The sequence below is a fragment of the Phaethon aethereus genome (genome assembly GCF_964289735.1).
Source record: "Phaethon aethereus genome assembly, chromosome: 1".
Lineage (NCBI taxonomy): Eukaryota > Metazoa > Chordata > Aves > Phaethontiformes > Phaethontidae > Phaethon > Phaethon aethereus.
Genome location: NC_138575.1, coordinates 84,898,963 through 84,920,216, shown reverse-complemented (window position 1 = coordinate 84,920,216; position 21,254 = coordinate 84,898,963). Strand labels below are relative to the sequence as shown.

General features: G+C 44.9%; 1 protein-coding gene across 1 annotated transcript in view; it reads left to right on the top strand.

Annotated features, from left to right (window-relative positions):
* Positions 1–203: 203 nt before the first annotated feature.
* Positions 204–21,254, top strand: part of LOC309407034 (alpha-2-macroglobulin-like) — a gene marked incomplete at its 3' end in the record, with an annotated part of 30,867 nt that continues 9,816 nt past the window's right edge. Inside the window, 22 exon segments of the mRNA XM_082002440.1 lie at positions 204–692; positions 694–804; positions 2,501–2,684; positions 3,767–3,926; positions 4,800–4,852; positions 5,383–5,403; positions 5,765–5,933; positions 7,171–7,255; positions 8,119–8,242; positions 9,513–9,627; positions 9,867–9,976; positions 10,487–10,645; positions 12,048–12,275; positions 12,619–12,682; positions 13,185–13,327; positions 15,182–15,331; positions 16,009–16,179; positions 16,798–16,936; positions 18,653–18,761; positions 19,089–19,317; positions 19,586–19,712; positions 20,375–20,496. Coding sequence (XP_081858566.1) covers positions 565–692; positions 694–804; positions 2,501–2,684; positions 3,767–3,926; positions 4,800–4,852; positions 5,383–5,403; positions 5,765–5,933; positions 7,171–7,255; positions 8,119–8,242; positions 9,513–9,627; positions 9,867–9,976; positions 10,487–10,645; positions 12,048–12,275; positions 12,619–12,682; positions 13,185–13,327; positions 15,182–15,331; positions 16,009–16,179; positions 16,798–16,936; positions 18,653–18,761; positions 19,089–19,317; positions 19,586–19,712; positions 20,375–20,496 — 2,901 coding nt within the window. The 5' untranslated portion in view covers positions 204–564.

Below are 21,254 nucleotides of genomic sequence, written 5' to 3'. Positions count from 1 at the left end.
TGTGTTACATGCTGTTAATGGGTTGAACTTTTGGCAGCTTCCCATCATGTCACTGTCCCTGTTTCTGTCAGGGTGAAGGTTAGATTATCTTAGACAACTTGATTGTCCAGGCACTCTCTGGCCCCTTTTCCGGGCATTAGCCTTGGTGGGACCAGGAATGGAGAGCATGAGAGAGCAGGGTGGGTGGGAGGGGAGAGGTTGCCAGTTTGCATTCCCTTTTGTCAGATCCTGCCCATAAGTGGGGGTTAGGCACACCCACTCCTGTTTTCCAAACCCTAGCTCAATCTTCTGCTCCTGCTCCTCCAGCAGCCTCCATGACCAGTGCAGTGACCAGCTCCATACAGGAAGCCCTACCAGAAATGGAGGCCTTCCCCCTATCCTCTGCTGTTAGCCCTTCTTTTCTTTAGCTACCACCTTCCTTCCTCCGTCGCCTGCTGCCCTGCCCCGAAAGAGACAGCTCCAGTCTGCTGGGCACAATTCCCCTCCCTCTCCCCCAGCGCCTGGCCTTCTGCCCAGATTCAGAGCTGCTAGTTCCAGCTCCTCCTTACAGCCTCTCCCGGATGGATGGGCCCTGGCCCCCAGCCCTTATCTCCTCCAGCCCCCAGGCTGTTTGCAGAGGAGAGTATAAAGGGGTTGACTCGGAGTGCGGAGGGGGAGTACCAGCAGCACCAGTTCAGGCTGGGTGTCTGCTTGACATCGCGTCCTGCTCTGCACCATGGGGAAGGACGGGCTGCTCATCAAACCAAACATCTTCCTCCTTCTCCTCTTCTTCCTTCCTGGAGACACCTCGCCCGCCACAGAGCCGTAAGCTATGCAGGGGGGTCTCCGGGCAGGCAAAGACCTGGGTTGTATTCCTGTGTCTGTTGCTTTGTCTCTTGTCTTCTGTCTACTTTCTTTTACCCAGGAATAAAGACACCAGGGCTGCATAAAGTGTCTTCTGCAAACAGCAGCTCTAGTGCTTCAGGGGGACCCAAAACAATCTGTGAAACTGAGGTGTCAGTAAAACTTCAGGAAAAAATAAAGAAGGGAAAAAAGGGAAAAAAAGAAAAACAAGAGAAAGATCTATGAGAATACCTTTTGTTGCTTCAGCGAATTGACAGCATTTCAACAAAATTTTCTGCACAAAGTCAGTTCTTTACTTAAAAGGCAACTTTTTATAACTGTTTACACGTTCAGTTTTTCTTGAGACAGACTTTTCTGAAAAGACAATGAAAGGTTTCATTTTGGCTTGACTACCCTACTTCCAGGCTGAAATGCCCAGGAGATATGAGTGCTTTTTGATTGGCGTGGAACAAATAACAGATCTGGCATGACCAGAAATGGCTTTATTTTTTAATTCACATTTTTCAGCTCTGCCAATAGAATGAAAATTCCCTTCTCGCCCAGGGTTACGTGGCACTGTAAGACTGTACTGTTAAGGTCTGTGAGGGTATATTGTACTTCATCTCTACTTCACCCCTTTTGCCCTGTTTGTATGTGAAGGGAGCGTGTGTTGTGTGCATGTGTGTGTGTGTATGTGTATGGCAGGAGCAGTGCACGAGGGGTCCTGACACCCCAGAGACTTTCTCCTTTGTTTTTTTGGCAATGTCTTTTCCTCCCCAGCAAAGCAAGGCTGTGCTGCAGTGCTTTCATCAAATGCAGGGTAAGCAGAGAGCAGGGTTGGGATCTGAGGGACCAGAGATTTCCCCCTGGAGACCAACTGATACGGACATAAAGGTGTCAGAGCCTCCCTTACCACTAAAGGGAATGCCCTACCTTACTGCTGAGGTGTCTAGGGCTCTTCTCTGGGATGCTCGCTGCTCTTGGGGAAGCTCATTAGAGGCCAGTCCTCCCCCACCCAAAAGGGAGCACTATTGCCATTAGGCATATCAGGTTTAATTCCCAGATGCGGCGCTGGGCACCGGGACACCACCAGCACGTTGCTCCGCTGGGCGGGAGGCTGCGTAGGGCTGAGCGGGGACCCCCTGCTAGGGCTGAGCCAGAGGGGTTTGCTTCCCTGACAAAAATTGAATTTGCTCAGTGTTTTTGCTTAAGATCTGGCACCACGCTGTGGCAGTTTTGGGTCTCTGCGAGGAATGAGAGTAGTGCTACAGACGGTTTGCAGCGTGTGGTCAGCGGCGTTTATTCACGAGGTACTGGCACGTGTGTGGCTGCTGAATCCTACCAACAGCGGCTAGCAAAGGTGACAATCGACTTTCCCCCGCTGGAGTTACTCAGGGTCCCAGGAGGAAGTGCTGCTGTTGCGCCAGAACCTGGAAAAACGTATCCCTTCCAGACGTTTTCATTGAGGATTTCCTGTGGTATCTTACTTTTGAGACCGGCCTATCTGCTTTCTCCTGCTGTTACAGACATGCTGGAAATCTTGTTACACTCCCAGAAAATACATCTCTCTCCCTGTACAGTGAAGGTTGTAGTCAACAGATTTGTTTATTTGCTCTTTCTGTACAGCTCCTGTTACCTGTTCCTGTTCCTCTGACCTGTCCTTCTCCCCTGTTCTTAGGCAATATATGGTGCTACTGCCCTTTCTGATACACACCGATTCTCCTGAGAAAGTCTGTGTTCAGATGACCCACCTGAATGAGTCTGTGACGCTGAGCGCCACACTCGAGTATCAAGGAGAAAACAGGAGCTTGATTGATGACGTGGTGTCAGAGAAGGACTTGTTCACCTGCATCCCTTTCTCTGTGAGTACCTCATCCTTGTGGGATGTTTGCTTATGCTAAGGATAAACTGTAAGGGCACTGAGTAACAGTGAACAGAGTAACACTGTGTAGGTGTTCACTTCCCTCTTGGCCAAAGGTATGTTTCATGTCCATCCTCAAGAACCTCTCACTGCTGAGATCAACTTAGCATGCTACCTGAATGGGAAATGCGGAATTCTGGAAAGCCAGCCTCTCTCTAGGACAGGAGGAGGAGAGGCCGGCAGAAAGAAGTGGGTTTAGTATTGGCACTCCTGATGATGGCTGTTTGGTGAAAAGCTTCTTCAAATGGCTCTTCACATCATCCTTCAACAACCACAGATTGTCACTCGAGTGTCTTCAAGTTGGGGTAGAGCTTTTGGACCTTAGATATCCACTATATCTTGTGGATATAGTATACTAAATCAATGTGAGAACATAGAGCTGTGATTCCCTATGTCTGAAAAAGAGACCGAAGGAGGAAATTCATAGCTTAGTGTAACTGATAGCCCTATGGACTATATAACAAATCATGGGCAACCAGGAAAGTTGGTCACCTGGCTCAGAGCACAGATTATGTCTGTGGCCTGAAGGCTGAAGAACTGGCCTTCAGAACACTGAACAAGTTGTCATCGGTGTCTGGGTTTGTCAGATATAGACTGAAGATTGAATTTTGTCACTTGAAGAGAGATGTATACAGATCTGGTGCGTATAGTTTGGAAAAGAAAATGTTCTGCAGGGACTAGGGACATTACCTGGAAGAGAAAGGGTGTTATTCCATTGTCCCTGTGAATGCCAAAAGTAGAGCACAGAAAGGTTTTGATCAGTGCAGTAAGAATTTCTTAAAACTGAGTGGCAGAGCTGGGAGTTCCTTTGCTGCACAATACTTGCACAATCACTGCACAGCAGTAGGAATGTGTAGGAATATGGGACAAGCAAATATCAGTCTCTTGTTCCTGATTATAGTTTCTCTTGCCTCTGTGTTGGGTCCATCAAGGTTATGTTAGATCTCTTATTTTATGAAGGCCAGTTCTGTTCAGGAAGCCTTTAAAGGTGGTCCATAACATAGTTGCCTTCTTACTCTCCAGCTTCCAAAATCAAATAGCCCGTCATCAGTCACATTTATCACTGTGGTGGTGAAGGGGGCAACACTGCAATTCAGGAGCCGCAAGTCAGTGCTCGTCAAGAATTCTGAGAGCTTGGTCTTTGTCCAGACAGACAAACCCATCTACAAGCCTGGACAGACAGGTACTGGGGAGGGAGTGGAGATTTGTGTTTGAAGCAAAAATTTGTACTAAAACTTGGACTGTGCTGGCCAGATGTTGACTGCTTTCAGTGGGGGTTTAGAAGCGCAAACTTGTGGCTGAAGCTTATGTTTTTAATGCTCCATGTGGGAACAATTTGGGGAACCTTAAGACACATGCATGTATCTGGGGCACCTGCACACACTCCCTCTGTCACTGGGGGCTCTGTTGTTTGTGGTCCATGCAGATAGGGTCCGCATTAAAATCAGAGAAAGACTGGATATTTGTCCTATAGAGAAAGTGGCCAAAATTCAGACTAAGTAATGAAATAGTTTTCAAAGTGGCAGCTGATTTTGCTCAGTGAAGACAGAGAGAACTATAGGCCATTTATTTCTTCTAGGCCATTGATCTCCTAAATCTGGCGTGGACAGAAATGAACGTTCTAAAAGAGGCACTGAATTCTCTATCTATCCAGAGCCAACACAAACTCGCAGCCAAGTGCTGAAATTATTTGCTTGCATTCATTCTTCCTAAGAAGTCAGTCTAATTATAACAAAATTAGAAGACCCATGTGAATACAAATGTAAAAATGTAACCTTGCAAAGTAGACAAAGGCAACTTAAATTTTAACTTCGGTCCCAATTAATGAGATTCTGATGCCCATGATCAGTAAGATTTTCACACTGCCATGGATTTGCTTTTAACATCCTCTTATTCATGTATTTTCTTACATGGATAACCTTCTAGCATGACATAACTTTCTAGTGAATGGAATTTCTTTAGAAGAGAACAGCTCTGTTCTCTGTTGTTTTTGCAACTGATGTTTTTTGGTTGGTGACTGCACTGTGGAACCTCACTGTATGCCTTTCTCCATCAGTCCTGTTCAGAATTGTTTCTTTGGATAAAGACTTCCGTCCCTTGGATGAGGTGGTAAGTATGATACTTCCTTTTCACTAGTTATTTGGCCTTAAGTCATCTATGTGGCAAAAGGGAGGAAAGAAGTGTCTTTTGAGGAGAGCTCTCAGTACACTGAGATAGTTATGCAATTCCTGGGTTACCTCAAGTCTTGTTAACAGGATCTGCTCTTCAGATTTCTGCACAAGGTTGCCTTCTGCATTCTTGGAAAGGTTTGACAAACTGCAAATGAACGGTACTGGTGTAAATACCTCAGCAGTGAGCAAATCTGCCATTACAACAGTGTACACCTGCTCTTACTAGTATTGAAGATCATACAGAGTTAGTAATTTCAGCTGACTTTTCTGCCTGAGACAAAGGATTGCACCCCCCATTATGTACCTCAAAATGCTCAATTGCTCCATTTCAGGAACTTTTCCCTTACCCCGTTGGGTGATTGGCTTGTTCCCTTAAATGTGGTCATAGCCCTGGTCATTTGACTGCGTTGCTTGCACTCTGTCTAAATGTGCATTCTAAATATGCTGTTTCCTTTCTTCTTTTTCTAGTTTCCACTGGTGTATATCGAGGTATGTACATTCAATTCATGTTCACATCTATTGCACCTCAGCCTGGGCAGAATAACTACCAGCTGCCTCAAGATGATTCTTGTCTATTTTATGTATTAAGCAGGTTGATTACATCAGTTCAAATACACAGAGCTTTAATTCATGTGGTGGCAACTATGTACTCTGGGCCCAGCTTACAGGTCCTTCTATTTTCCAGCCCTGGGCTCCCCACACTACTTTGCTAGTGCCCCCCAATTCTACCCTGCAGCTTCCTGAAACACTGGGGCTTGGCCTCCCCTCACTGCTTTTGCTAGTGCTTTTTAGTTCTCATTGCAGACTCCCCACTGTTCTCGCAATCTCCTTGTGATCTCGTTATCTGTAGGACCCAAAGAAAAACCGTCTGTACCAGTGGACAAAGGCAGAGTTAAAGGGGGGTTTAATCCAGCTGTTCTTCAACCTCACCTCTGAACCTATGCAAGGGACTTACACAGTGGTGGCACAGAAGACCTCTGGGAAGACAATTCGGCATCCTTTCTCTGTGGAGGAGTATGGTAACTGTTGCTGCAGTTTCAAGTTCCTAACAGCTAGTCCCATGGGACATGAAAGCTTAATTGAACAGGGCAGTAGATCTGACCAGGATGTCCAGCATGGCTGGAAAAATATCTCTGTGTCCTCTCCCTCTCAAGCATCATCCCTTTCTGAGGATTGAAGACTGAAGGACTTGAGTGACCTGTCTCCACTCCTCCCTAAGCCCCAGGCCATGCAGTGCAGCTCTTCTGGCTACTCACCTCAGCAAGGCTCCCATCAGGAGGAGCGATGTGCTTGGATCAGTTTATGCTGGCAACTGCAAGGTTCACCTCCTTTCAGAGGTGATTTAAGGCCACAGTCTCGTCTCCAATTGGCTACACACCTGTCAAGTGCTTTGAGTCTGGGTCTCCTCTGCTTAAGGCCCAAAGTCCTGACCTTTTTCATGTAGGTTGGGGCTGTTCTGTAAATTCAGATCTTGCCTTTCCTCCCCCACAAACTAAGCCCGTAGCTCGCATGATGCCTTAGTGCCTTAACGTCTCTCTGGTGCTTTCACTGTTATGCCAGTTCCATCTGCCTGGCTAGAAAATGGTATCCCAGTACACACCTGCATACGGTCACAACCAACATAGCTTCCCACTCCAGCAAGCCAGCTGCAGCCATTGTTACATGGTCTGACATGAGCTGTCTCATGCAGCAGAGATGACTCTGGAAGTCCTTTGACCCCTTTCAACTGCAAGACTGTTCTTGTGCCCTGTGCCCTGAATCTCTCCTAAGTTCTCCCAAGACAGTCACCATCCACATTCCCCTCATGTGATGTCACCCTGTGCTAAGTCACTGGGGAAGCTATGGGGTCTTCCTATATTGCAAATTGGTAAGATCTACATGCTTTGGAAATGCAGAGACCAGTCTGCAGTCCCAGCTCTGTATGTTTGTGGGAGAACTCTATTGATCAAACTCTCTGTTTTACTGTAACCTACTGCTGTGGGACTTATAATCCATGGGTTATCAAAGAAGCTGCTGTATTTTAATAGCTGGTGTAATAATCCTGTCTTCTTACCTGGCACAGTGGTTGGCTGAGTGCCTGTGGTTTTCACTGACTTCAGTGGGATGTGCAGGTGACAGGAGACTGTAAAATCTGACCATTTAGATGCAAAAGGGTTTCAGGTAATTTGTAAAAATAGCCTGTGAGCAGATTTCATGTCTCATTCTTATGTTATTTCACACCACATCATAGACTGTTTTCCTTTGTTTCTGCTGCAGTGCTGCCAAAATTCGAAGTAACGGTGAAAATGCCCAAGGTGATCACCATTCTTGATGAGAAGCTAAAGGTGACAGTTTGCGGTCTGTGAGTCTCATTCTTTCAAGTCCTTCTTGGTTTCATGTTTTTTTTCAGCTGCTGCTGCAAGTCCAGTTGGGTGGATGAGATATGATACTTCATTATATTTCTCAATCATTTTGGGATCCCAGGACCAAATAGATTACATCTACCATTAGACAAAAAGCAACAATTATTGCTTGGGGCACTTTGTATGTAACATGTAGAAATATATTGTTCTTCTGTTTTTTGGAAGGGGTTTTTTTCACATTTTTTGAGTCATAGAGGATTTCATACCAGCTACAGGGCTAGGGAAGAGTTTGTTTACCTAGTCTTCAGTTTGTTTACCTGGGAATGATGTTTCAACTGTGGCTTCTGCTTGTCATTGCTGAGAGGAAACCATAAATGATGCAGCTGCCCTCTTTCCTTTGTGCCACTTCACTCGATTCTGCATAGCAATGTTCCATGCATCCTGCAGGGAGAGCCATGGCTTGGGCTGAAGAACGAGCCAAAAGACCCAGCGCACATACACACACAAACCAGTTCCATCAGAATTATGTGGTGGGGTAGATACTTGCAACATGTTCTCCAAGGTGATGGGTTACTCTCAACTAAATCAGCACTAGGGTAAATGATTTCTGCAGACTCATGTGTTAGTCCCAGGGATGCAACCAGGACTATAATATACAGTGCTTCTGTCCCTGTTGCCAAGCTTTATCCTAAAATGTTACCAAAGTTCTATCTGCATTTTATTGCCTTTGATGACCCTGCTATATCCTGGAGGCAGCTCTGAGGAATTGGCCTGGTTCCACTGGGCGTGAGCTGGTAATTTTTCTCCATCCCTCTTACATTCCTAATGGTTCTGTTTTTCTTTCAATCCTTCCTGCTGGTAGATACACATTTGGGAAGCCTGTTCCTGGCCTTGTGAGCTTCCGTGTCTGCCGGAAGTTTGAACACGCAGCCACCGGCTGCTATGGCGAAGAGGCTAAGGCAGTGTGCGACGAGTTCTCTGGACAGGTAAGTCATGGTTGCTCTTGTGGGCAGAGTGACAGGAGAAAGTGTGGTTTACTAAGCATGCCTTGTATGGAACAGGCTTGCTCTGACAGAGTATGTACAGGCATGAGTGTGGATAGGAGAGACACTCCATGTATTTTAAGGAAGCCTGAAGAAGGAGAAAAGATTAGGTGCAAGATGAAATGTGAAAGGTAAAAACAGGGGGAAGGTTTGTGCATTAAGAAAGGTGTGTGTAAGGGCAAGAAGCTGACAGAGAAGGAAGAGATGGAAGAAAAAAAAAAGGTCAGATGGAGTGTAGAGAGTATAAGAGAGAAGAGAGATAGAAAAAGCATGAGTGATGAAAGCAGAGTTGGGGTTGGCTTACACTGGAGACAGTGTGTGGGATCAGAAGTTCATGTTAGAAGCAGGAAAAGAGCAGAAAACAAGGAAGGAGCGATGCAGTTTAAGCAAGAAGGAAAGGAATATAAATTTAGCAGCAATGGTTCAGACATCTAGAAAAAAATACCACTGTTTTCACTCTTCAGACTGGCCACTGTACAAGAGCAAAACTGAATGGAGTTTGCAGCATGGACAGGTGCAAGAGCGCTAGCTTAACTGACAGAAGCTGGGGTAACAGCAATTGTGGAAATGTGCCAGGACAAGAAAGCAAGCAGAAGATGTGCTTATCATCCTTGGGGTCTGCTATAGTATGATCCCCACAATTGCCTCTGCCACTGCTATTGTTATCCGTGCTAAAAGAAAATATGAACACTGAGGTCCTGGCCTCTGTTCCAGGCATCTCCTCCCTTTTCTGTGGAGATCTGCCTTGTCCATGAAGATGCTGAAGAGACATGGCAAGCTTTGGAAATACTGTCATCTTCTTTCTACACATACACAGGCTTTGGTTTATGTATCACTCAGCTTGCGCATTTTAAGTAAGAAGCTATATTCTAATGTGCCTGATGCCTGGCAAACATTTCCTGTGTGGCATACAGTGGAATAATTTCCTATGCTTCTGTATCAAGAGTTTGGAGTTTCAAACTTCACACACACATACACAAAAATCTTCTAGGTTGTAGACTCTTTGCTCTGATGTTGCTGCAAGTACTTCAAAATGCTTCTTGCCTAGTTATTTATGTGCTTTTCCAGTTTTGATAAAAACAACAGAGGGAATTACATGTGAGGTTATGGGCTTCTCTTCTAGTTCAGGGCAATGCACAGTGATCAATTCATTAAGTTGGATAAACATTATATAGACAAGACTATAATGGTCTTGTTTATTTTCCTCCAACAGACAGACAACTATGGCTGCATTTCTGAAGTGGTAAAGACCAAGTTATTCCAGCTTAAGAGAAGTGGATATGAGAATAAGCTCCATGTGGAGGCTAAGATTAAAGAGGAGGAGACAGGTATGAATAATCTGGATCGAAGAGCTGTGTAATAAGCTCAGGGGAAACCAGCAGAGTGTCCTACCGAGTAGGGTTGAGGGATAAAAGCAGACTCTTGCTTTTCTGGAATTCTAAAGTTTTCCTACCTGGAGACCAGATGCATCAACAAAATTGCTTGTCTAGCCATGGAGGGTTGGCCTGGAGTAAAAGTAATTCTGGTCAGGCAGAGGCAAATTAATTCTTCATGCTTCTTCCTGTAGGAGTGGAGTTGACTGGAAAGAGCTTCTCTGAGATCACAACGACCATCAGCAAAATCACTTTTGAGCAGTCAGACTCCCACTACAAGCCTGGAATCCCCTTCTTTGGGCAGGTAGGGAAACCATGAGAATGGAATGCCATGAGTGCCAAACGATCATGCCACTGAACCTCCTGGACAGATATATGCCGCGCTCTGCAAAGATGCTGGATGCTGCTAATCCCTGTGGGACTCCTCTCCTCTGCAGGCTCTCGAAACAGGGAACTGGTGCTGAGAGCACAGCCCTCATTCTGCTTACCCCTCTGTCCTTGTGCTTCTGCTTCTCCAGTCAAGTAAAATTCTGTTTTTCCAGTCTCCTGTTTAATAGGAGGCCTAAGGGATGTGAGTGCATGTCAATCTCCACGTCCACTCCTCTGACCCAGAGGTGAGGAGTCAAAGGGCCAAAGAAATAAGATTCTGAGAGTTTGCAGCTCTCTCTGAAAGAGACAGATGATGCACATGTGAAATGCAGTGAAGGCTTCCTTGTCTGACATGAACACAGCATCCTTAGCTTGGTGGTCTATTTGTCTGTTCAGGTGACAGTCATTCCTCTCCTTCTACACTGTACTGTTTTTGCTCCTCCAGGTGAAACTAGTGGATGGGTCTGGTGTTCCAATTGCCAATGAAGTTGTGAGGATTTCTTTACAAGGAGGCCAGGAAAACAACTACACAACAAATGAAGAGGGCAGGGCACGGTTTGCCCTGAACACTTCTATGTTATACTTTGATTCTATTGGAATTAGGGTGAGTCCTGTGGGAGGTGATGAAGTGACCCATAGGTCTGGGAGTACCCCTGAAGTTTCTACTATACATGCAAAAGCACTTAGCTTCTTGTTCCTGGTTGGTTGTGCAAAGCTTGGCATCAGCGTGGTGGAAATAGTCATACAACAAACAAGGCTGCCATGTCACAATTGGACTTAGCTTGCAAGTACTTGATTTCTGTTTGGGAATAGCAATTCAGGGTTAGAAGGAACATCAAGAGATCATAATAGTCCATACTGATGCAAGGGATCACCAGGCCTACCTAGACAGATCTGTTTCAAAGGTGGGTCTAACTCCCATGGTGGAGTGTTGCTAGTGCTTCACTGTCTTCTCAATTAAACGATTTCCCAAGTATCTCATCTAGATATCCTATTTAACATTCTGAATTTCTAGGCTGTCCTCCTTACTTCTTTCTTTTTTTTAATTTTCCTGACATAAAGAGAAAAAGAATATGAACCTTCATTTTCCTGACATAAAGAGAAAAAGAATATGAATGATTCACAGTTCTCAGAAATTTTCTCTCTGGTGTGGAATTGGTTTATCTGGGAAAAAGAAAGTGTTGCTGAGCATCATTCTGTTAGTGGAAAATGCAATATGTGTGTAATATGCACATTTCATAATAACTCACCCTGGAATTGGGCAGATTATCTAGAATTATATTTGCTCCTCTCCCTACAATTCTCTTGTCACAGATGAAAACCATTAAAAATTGTCCAGAAGTTACCACTAGGTTCTTGAAGTTTTCAGAATTTTACAGGGTAAAGAAAAGGCAAGAATTCCCAAGTATAGTGAGAAAGATAAGGAAATATGGGCATGTGAGGCACATGAAATGCTGCAGTAGCACCCTTCTGAAATATCTTCCCCTTACTCTCATTTTTAAGAAGACCTGGACTCTTCCAGCTTCTAAACTTTTATTCAATTTAGGTTTTGAATTCTTAGGTGGAGACTTTTCCTCCTTTTCTATAGCATCCTTAGCTTGTAATCCACTAGTAATCTGTAAACTGAACAGCACTATCCCTTCTTCAGCACCTTTAATGAGAAGAAAAATGAAAATCAACTTTTCTTCTCTTTAAGCTAACAAGATATTAGAGAGGGCAAGGTATTAAAATAAAGAGCCCTTGAGGTGATAGTGATAGTAAACAAAGAACTGATATGATTCAGCTTGTTTGAGACAAACTCCAGCTTCTCTGGGAGTGAGATCATTCCCAATGATTTCCGAAGGAAACTACCTGTCATGAATCTTCCAAACTCATGGGGCTTTTTGTAGACTACCTTGTTGCTTAAATATTAAAAATACCAAACCTTTAAGACTAGGCCATGAATTTTGGCTCCAGTTCAGCTACCTGTGTTTGAGGATCTATGTATGTATTTTCTCTTTTTCCAGGCAACTCATAAAGTACACCCCTACTGCTATGACCGTTCCTGGGTTGCTCCATATTATGAAGAAGGCTATCTCCAACTAAAGCACTTTTACTCTCCTAGTAATAGCTTCCTCAAAATTGAGCCCAAATCCAAGACACTAAGCTGTGGCTCCTCCACAGAGGTCAGGGTGCACTATATCCTTACTTCAGAGGCCATAGGAGAGCAGAAGAAAATCATCTTTTACTACCTGGTAAGCTTGCATCTGCTGTACAGAGAGGTTGTCACTGGTAATTGTAGGGGGGAATTGTAGGAATGGAAATCATAGTTTGTAGCAGCAGGCCTTAAACACTCTCCCATCATCCTTCATATGTTCTTTTCCCACAAATGGGAGGGTGTGGGTTAGGAGCAGAAGAGTAGGGATGTCCCGGTGTCCCCCGGGTGAGCACTGGGATTCTGCTACAGGGAGACAGAGAGCAGCTGAGCAGCATGTGAGCAGCAGACATACAGCTCAGTTGCTATCCTCACAGGTTCCCCCTCTTTAAGGTTTGTCTCATGCATACCTCAGTCACAGCAGGATTTCTCCTTCTGTTCAGGTGATGGCCAAGGGAATCATTAAGCAAGCGGGCACCCACATGCTGGATTTGAACGAGGAAAGTGGTGAGTTCCTCTCCCCTGCCAAATTATTGCTGTCCTGGGAGGCTAGGCAACTGTGGCGGACATACAGACTGCTTCCATATAAATGCAGGGATCCAGCAGCTCCATGTCCCCTAAGGTATGGGAAGACCTTGAGCTTTCTTTTCTCTGCCTTTATTTAGGCTTTGCACAGATTTGCTCTAATACCCTGTGCCAGCTGTCTTTCTTCTGACACTACATTTCTGGGGCTCCAGTGCTCCTAGGAGACACAGACTGATGGTCTATTTTTAGAAGCTAAACCAAAATTCAGCAAACTTATACACTGGAAAACAGGACTTATAACAAGCCCTTTCAAGTCAGACAGTGAGATTTACGCATCTCAGCAAGCATTGGTTCATCCCACTTGGAGGCCTGGAATTTCATCATGGCTAGGACAAAGTTCAGCATGAAGTCAAACCTAGAATTTTGGCTGCTCCACGAGCAGGTTCCCTGTACCTTAACTTTTTGCTCTTGTTTTGTTTGTTAGCCAATGGGGTCTTCTTGCTACAGCTGCCTGTACAAGCTGATATTGCTCCAGTGGCCCAAGTGCTCGTCTACACCACTGCCCCCAGCAGGGAGGTGATCGCTGATTCAACTAAGTTCAATGTAGAAAAGTGTTTCAGCAATAAGGTGAGTGTCCACTTCTTGATGGAGTAGCCATCAGACTGCAGCATGGTCAAGCTCATTTATTTAGATTTAGCCTGGCTAAGCTCATTTATTTAGATCTGCTAACACTGGACAAGCCACTTATCAATTGTTCTAGGTAGCTTCACTGCTTACTGGTTTGTGTTAGCTTGGAGGAGATCAGCTGCTGGAAACAAGATGCTAGCAGGCAATACAGTGATAAAACCCCTCTTAGTAACTAGTTACAGCCACTGATCTCACAGATGGTCTTGTGTAAGAAAAAGGGAGGACATGTCTTATGTCATACTGCAACCCATGTATTTCACTCCTTTTCCCACAAACTCATTCCAGCAATGAGGTGGCTGCTTGTTTGGTCACAAAGCAAAAATAAAAACCACACAGACCCAATCCAGTGGGTGAAGCTAATACTTGTCAGCTCTCTCAACTCCTGGAAATCTCATCCTGTCATTTTAATTTCTGTTGTATGTAAATGGAGATGAACTTTGCCTGAACTTGCTGAGCAATGCACAGTGATGCTTCAATAGCAATGGTGAAACTGAAGGAGTGCGGAAAAAGAAAGCCTTCTTATGAGCATATGGACCATGATTCTCTTATAGCCCCACATATCCCTTATGCAGAAGAGCAGATTGATGTATGAGCAGCCCTAGGAAGAGAAGAACCTCAAAAATGCCCATTGGGACTTCAGAATAGTAGACAGGACACTGTGAAAGGCAATCCCTTGTCCTGCTAAAAGCCAAGCTAAATGAGTTCTTGAGACTGATGTCACTGAAGGAGCTTGGTCACCTGAATTTTGTTCATATATTAAAAGTAATTCTATGCACTGCGTTAAGGTCTGGGTGCAAGCCAAGTGCCAAGTGATTTACATGCTTAGATACTGCTTTCCTGTCTGAAAGCATCCTGTATTCAAAGCTGCTGTCAGTCCAAATAGGACAGACTTTGGGCTATCTCTATGCTAGACAGTTTTTCTAGTAGCAAGCTTACTACAGCTCTTGTTCTGTCATTTCCCGAAGAATATTGCTTTTGCAATCTCAAGATTATGAGTGCACCATGGGAGAGCTGGGATGTGTTAGCAGAATGCATGTTGTGGTCTGGTTGGGACATGAGGGAGACTGGCAGCTCTGATGATGCTTTGTCAGGGAACATGTTTACCCTGAGGATATTTTTATGATTGCATGCTAGGGGAGGTTTTGTGCTGCTGGGGAGAGGGAAGATTTATGCAGGTTAGCCATCTTACTACAAAATCATCTGTGATGGTGATGAAAACAAGTTCTGCTAGCAAGAACTTGTGGGGCAGAGGTTGGTAGGGGGTCGTTAGAGTTGTGAGTTAGGTTTTGGGGAAGGCACACCAGTCTGGCAGGCCTCAACCAACAGGCCAGTTCTTCAGAATCATTACCAGCCAGTATATATTGCAATATTGCTCCAGGGCAGCACTGGTGCTCATGTTACCAAAGAATCTGATAAGCAAGGTCTTTGCAAGCTTGTTTTCTCTCCACATACAGTATCTGGGTGCAGTACAGAGACTGGACCTGGTTCAAGACCATGCCCAGCTGCCTGAACAGATCTAGCCACTATGTGGGATTATCTCATCACATTCATAGTGGCCATAAACCCTGAAAAGTTTTATAAGCAATTGTGATGCTTGAAGTTGCCAAGAACTGTTAGAGCTGATTCCTCTGGCATTGCAGGAAGGAAACCCAGCTCTGCAGTAGCACAAAGGAAGTGGGGGGTATGTGTACACACGTATGGGGGCTTTGTAAGGTTGGAACAGATGCATTCAACTGGAGGGAAAAGTCCTGCAAGGGTAGGGCATCTGTGACGTAGCTTTTCCTGCGGCTACAGGTGGACCTGAGCTTCTCTCCTTCTGAAGGCATGCCTTCTTCTGATGCTCACTTGCTGTTCAGAGCTTCCCCGAACTCCCTCTGTGCTGTCCGTGCTGTGGACAAGAGCGTTCTCCTAATGAAGCCAGAAGCTGACCTGACACCCAGCTCTGTAAGTGCTTAGTCTGTGGAGCGACTCGGAGCCTGGTCAGAGGAAGTGCAGCCCAGTGCTGGCGTGGAAACGGTGAACAGTCCCTCTTGTCAGTGCTGACACAGGAAAGCTGCCCTGTGCTGTTTCTTGTCTTCCTTCAGTGGGCAAAAAGATGAGAACTGGGCAGCAACTGTTTCTTAGGGGTTTTGTGTGACTGTAGGGATGGCAATTAGGAAGCTCTTTTAAGGCAACTGCTCAACTGCTTCTCTTGGCCAGAGCCAAACACTGTTGTGAGTCTGATGATAATTTTTCAGTTATTCTCTCCAGCCATGGATTAATTTACTTGGAGTAGCACCTGGAAGTGTCAGAGAGTTTATTCCCCTCATGCCAAGCAGCAAATGACAATCCCTGAGTAGGGACAAAGGACTGCAGATGGGCTGGCTGGTGTAATTTTTTAGATATTTGAGCCATAATAACCAGAGTAACATGCTGTCCATAACAAAAGAGGCAGTATGTCCAAATTTACATCTCTCTTTTGACTCCCAAATTCCCATTGCTTCTACCACAGGGAGGACCATGGCAATGTGGGTGTATGTGCAGGTGATGTGACTGTTATGGTGCTTGCATCCAACTCCCTCAGTTGTATTTTGTGACAGTGGACACTGAAAATGCCAAATACCCTGGCTTTTTCTGCCTAGGTATATAGCTTGCTGCCAGTGAAGGAATTGCATGACTATCAACATGGTCCAGATATGCTCTTGGAAGACCCCCTGGAGAATTGTGTCCCCTTGAAGAGGATAGTTCTGAATGGGATCACCTATTCTCCAGTAATGGAGATGAATGAAGAGGACACTTACAGCATCCTAAAGGTATAGCCCTCTTTCATGGTTAGGGAGTGGAGTAGGAAGACTGCGAATGCTTAAGCCTTCTGTGTCATGATGCAACATAACAAGGGAAGGGTTTGTGAATCTGAATGATCTGACACTAATTTTTATCCAGAGGCAAGTTCCGTGAGAGTCACAAGCTTCACCTATCTTGCCAGCTTTTGTCCCAACTTGGTGGAAAAGGGATCAGTCTCAAAGTTTTCTTCTTACAGGAAAAGCTTTGAGGTTGACTTGAAATTACGTTCTAACAGGAGGTAAATAATCCTGTGCCATTACAGTTATGCCAAATAAATCAATATGTCCTTGAGCTGCATTGTATCCACAGACATTTCCTTCCAGAGAGAAAACTCTCAGTCTACTCCCTGGCTCATCCTGATCCCTAGGCTGGAACTGGACTGGAACCAGTGCCCTAGAGACAGAAGGGATCTATACTTTGGGTTTCTCTGAGCCACCCGGGCACCCAGACCCAGGGCTGAGGGGTTCATCTCAACATCCAATACACAAACAGTAACAGCTTCTCCTTTTGAGGCAGTAAAATACCAATGTCAGGTCTGCTGTGTAAACCTCAGCAACAAACAACTGTGTTGGATTTCTCTCCCATAGGAAATGGGTTTAAAGGTTTTCACAAATACCAACGTGAGGAAACCTTGGTACTGCAACACTGACAATTACGTGCCTGCAGGAGCCCACCTTGCATTACCTTCAGTCATGTCTGGACCACCTCATGCAATGAGGACAAGCGGTAAAGGAACTCGGTCTTGTTATCATATCTGTTCTGAACAGAGATCCTGTCTGTGGATTGAACCCTTGGAAGTAGTACTGAAGTAGTGGATTCACAGACGTCAGCTTCTGCATGAGTGTGGGGCATATGTCTTCTGCTGGCTTATGAAGGCCTACAGACAAGCCTTGGTAACTCCATATTAGAAGTCAGCAGAACCAGGTAGTTTTCAAAGATTCTGACAGAGCAGAGGATATTATTCTGCTGCTGAATTCTCTGTTCACTAGACTTTTGCACTAGGCTTCTTTTCCTAGATATCACTTAAGGGGTCTCCAATACCATCTTCAGTTTGTCCTCATTGACTCACCCAGTTTTATGTATGGTCAAAACCAGATGAAGCAGATGAGAAAATTTTCAATGACAAATGTCTTTGGAGGCTTAGAATCGTAAGATGCGAGCGGCAGAAGTCCAGTCTGAAATGGACCCACCCTATTTTTAAGGGCTATCTCAACTCTTACGCTGTAGCTGTTTGAGTGATAGAATTGGCTATATCATCCTCTAGAATCTCATATTAAGGGGAATATACCAGACAATGTAAGTTATTCTAGCTGGATAACTGATTCAGAAAGTTTTCCCTTGGCATGAGAACATGTGCTTTTGTACGTGTCGAATTTTAAGACAATTTCAACTTCTGACACAAGTTGCTAAGATGCAGGATAGAGGCTTTTTAGTTATTTTTAACTTATTTTATTACTATTTTGCCTATTTCATAGGCAGCAGGAAGAAAACTGAAATACCACGGTAGACAAATGCAAGCAAGCCTCCTATCACTCTTGCTATGACTATGTGATACAACTCTGACAACATCTTTCACTCATGCCCTGAGAACTTCTCAGACTCTGGAGGTGCTGGCTGCACAGATATTATGGAAATTTCCTATATACACAATTTTTATCTAAACATAGAAATTAATTTAGCTGAAGTAAAGATGACCAAAACTAGAATTTAGTTAAGAACTTTTCTCTTTTATCTGTTCGAGTGGATTTCTCTTTCTGTTTGTAAAAGCCAAGCAAACCAAGTTCCACCCACCCCATCTTTGTTTCCAAGTTGTTCAAAACCAAGGTAAAACAAAGGCTTATTTTTTGCCAAATTTCATCCCAAACTCAGAACATTTTCTTGGGTATAATTTCTGCATATGAAAATTTTGTTTCAGTCAGAAAGTCTATTTTTATCCCTCCCAAATTCCAACGGCATGTTTTTAGTTTGAGCATCTTCAGCCTAGTGCTTGAGGAGGCCATAGATTTGTCAGGGAGGTGGTTTTCTTAGTTACAATTACCCTACAAAAACCACTGCAACAGAAGGATGTTCCATTGCTAACTGGCCTGATGGAATGGAGAAGGATGTCATGTTAAGACTGTACTGAAAGGGAAAAGGTTGCTTGCACAGAAGGCCATAATCTAACGTCCTGGTTTTAACCTTGTGAAGTGCTGCCCCACAAACTTTGAGGTTTTCTGGAGACAAGCCAAAAAATACTGGAAGACTCTTGCTAATAAGCCCTGGCCCTGAAACTTCACTGCTCTTGGTAGCAGTGCTTACTACAGCCACAGCAAACATCTGCTGCCAGCCACAGCTTCTGCCACATTGATTGCCTCTTTCTCAGACCAAAGCATGATGCTGATGTAGATCTTGCTTGTTTGGAATTATCAGTAGTTGATTTCTTTTCCATCTCATCACATTCAGGCCTTCGGGAAGATAGACTTTATGCCACGTTAAGAACTCCTAAAGAGCTGATGGAGACAGTCCGAAAGTATTTCCCAGAAACTTGGATTTGGAGCTTAGTATCTATAAGGTGAGCACTTTGGGCTAGTTCCTTCCTTTGTAACAAAACTGGTTTTATCAGGTGAAAACATGAATCCCCACATGTTTGCCAAGCCTTTTTGACGCCAAAAAGTCCTTCATTGTTTCCAGAGATCACTTGACAATCCTCTGAGATGGAATTACCTTCAGCTGTGGTTAGGTTTGTCCAAGGAATGGTTGTGGATCTGGAAGAAGATGTGGGGTGGTCCTACAGTAACAAGCATTCTGTGCCCCATCATTCACACAGGCAGTACTGTTCAGTAGTCACTAAAATGCCATAAAAATCATCTCTCTGTCCTTGCTCTCTGTGCTTCACCAGCTCTGAGGGGAATGCTGATATAGATGTGACCATCCCTGACACCATCACTGAGTGGAAAGCCAATGCATTCTGCACTTCAGCAGACACAGGCTTTGGCCTGTCCCCGACAGTGTCCCTCAGAGCCTTCCAGCCCTTCTTCGTAGAACTCACCATGCCCTACTCCGTAGTGCGTGGTGAGTCCTTCACACTGAAAGCCACCATTTTCAACTACCTGACCGCCTGCATCAGGGTAAGGAAGGTTTAAATCCTTCTCTGTACTTGTGTACCTTCTTGTACACCTCTTGCCTTCACCTAGCCTTCTTACCTTATCTGAGTAGCCATAGACCCTTCATCCCTGAAGTGCATATGTTATTCCTCCTATATACTCCAAATGCAGAACCCACAACCCCAGCTCCCTGCTCCTTTGCTACTGAAGAAATAGCTATTCCTATGGCTTCCTAGCTTCCTGTCTCTCACGATCACCGTTCCTTGATTGTGGCTCTCTCTACAACTGGCAGGTCAGTGTGACTCTGGCTCAGTCTACTCATTTCCTGGCTACTCCGGTGGAAAAGGAGGAAGAATCTCTTTGCCTCTGTGAGAATGGAAGGAAAACTGTGGCTTGGCTGGTGACTCCCAAATCTCTAGGTAAAGGTCTCAGAGTGCTGAAAACTGCAGGGATGGTTTCTCTGTGCTGTTCTCTCTGTTCAGTATCAGGTTTTAAAACAACACAGTTTCTTGGGAAGCACTGCAGCTGAGTGTCTGTCTCTTCTGGGGTTACTTGAGAGGCAAAGACTGGTGAACTCATAGTGTCCACAGCCATGTCTGGCACCACATGCAATACCATCAAGCTTTACAGCCATTGGACAACACCTTCTGAAGCCAGAGACATTGCTGGCCAGCAGCGATGATCTGTCAGCTCCATCCCTCCCAGAGATTAGACAACTGCCCCATGGGATCTTCATACTTTGTTTTCACTGATGTTGTTATGTGCTGTGGTAGCAGCTGTGGTGTGCATGCAGGTTAGCAGTGTGCTAAACAGCAGTGGGGCTGGTGAGTCCCACCACTGTGGTGTCCTAGGTTCTGGAAAACAGTCACCAAAATAGTCTCAACTTTCAATGGCAGTGCAGCTCATCTGCTCCAGGATGGCTTCTAATATAGATAGTTATATTCTTGTGGGAAAGAAGCAGGCCCCAGGTGTGATAGAAAGTCCCTATCCATGGGCCTGCAAGTTGAAGCTGCTGGAAGTGGCAGTGACTCTCATCACCTGGCACTGCCCGGCAGGGCTGGCTGACCCCCGTTTCCTCCAGGGCAGGTGGAGTTCTCAGCGAGCGCTGAGGCCCTGCAGAACCAGCAGCCCTGCGGGAACGCCATCGTGGAGACCCCTGAGAAAGGGCGGAAGGACACTGTCATCAGACAGCTGCTGGTGGAGGTATGTGGGCTGTGGGAAGGGGAGGACTGAACTTTCCCACAGGCTAGAGCGTACACTGTGATTCAATTGGACAGGATGCTAGATAATCTTATTTAGGCTCCTTTTTCCATGAAAAGTTGGACCAGACGATCTTTTGAGGTCCCTTCCAATTTGGGCTGGGCTACGATTCTATGATTCTATGAGATCACTACGCATTGTGGTGATATGATGGTCTTATACTGTCTTTGTACTTTGGCAGCGTTGCATAAAGACTACAGCTTAATAACACAGTGTCTCCCAGTCCCAGTACTCTAAACTTCCCCTATCCCCTACCGTAGCAGAACTTCTACTCCAATCCATCCTTTCCTTTATGTCCTACCTGTTACCTCCTATTTCAACACATCCTCTTTACAGCTTCTGTCCTCCTTTTGAGACAGCTGCAGTAGGTCACCCCAGCTAGTCACCACATGCCACCTCTGTGCTAGTTGAAGGGCCAAGCAAATGGCTTAAGCTGAGTGTTATGCAGTTCTGGTTTGTTACCATAGTATGGCATCAGGATGAAGGTGGGGGATTCATAAGCACCTATGGGAATCCAATGCCTGTAGAGAAATCCCCTCAAAACTCCAGTTATTATAAAAGTCATGAAAATGTGCTAAAATTTTACAGCTTATCCATTTCTTATGTCAAGAAGACTTGCTGATGCTATGTGGTATAGAAGGAAATATTATTGTGGCAGTGTTGCATATCCTTTATAGGAAAATGCTAGTATATTTTACTAG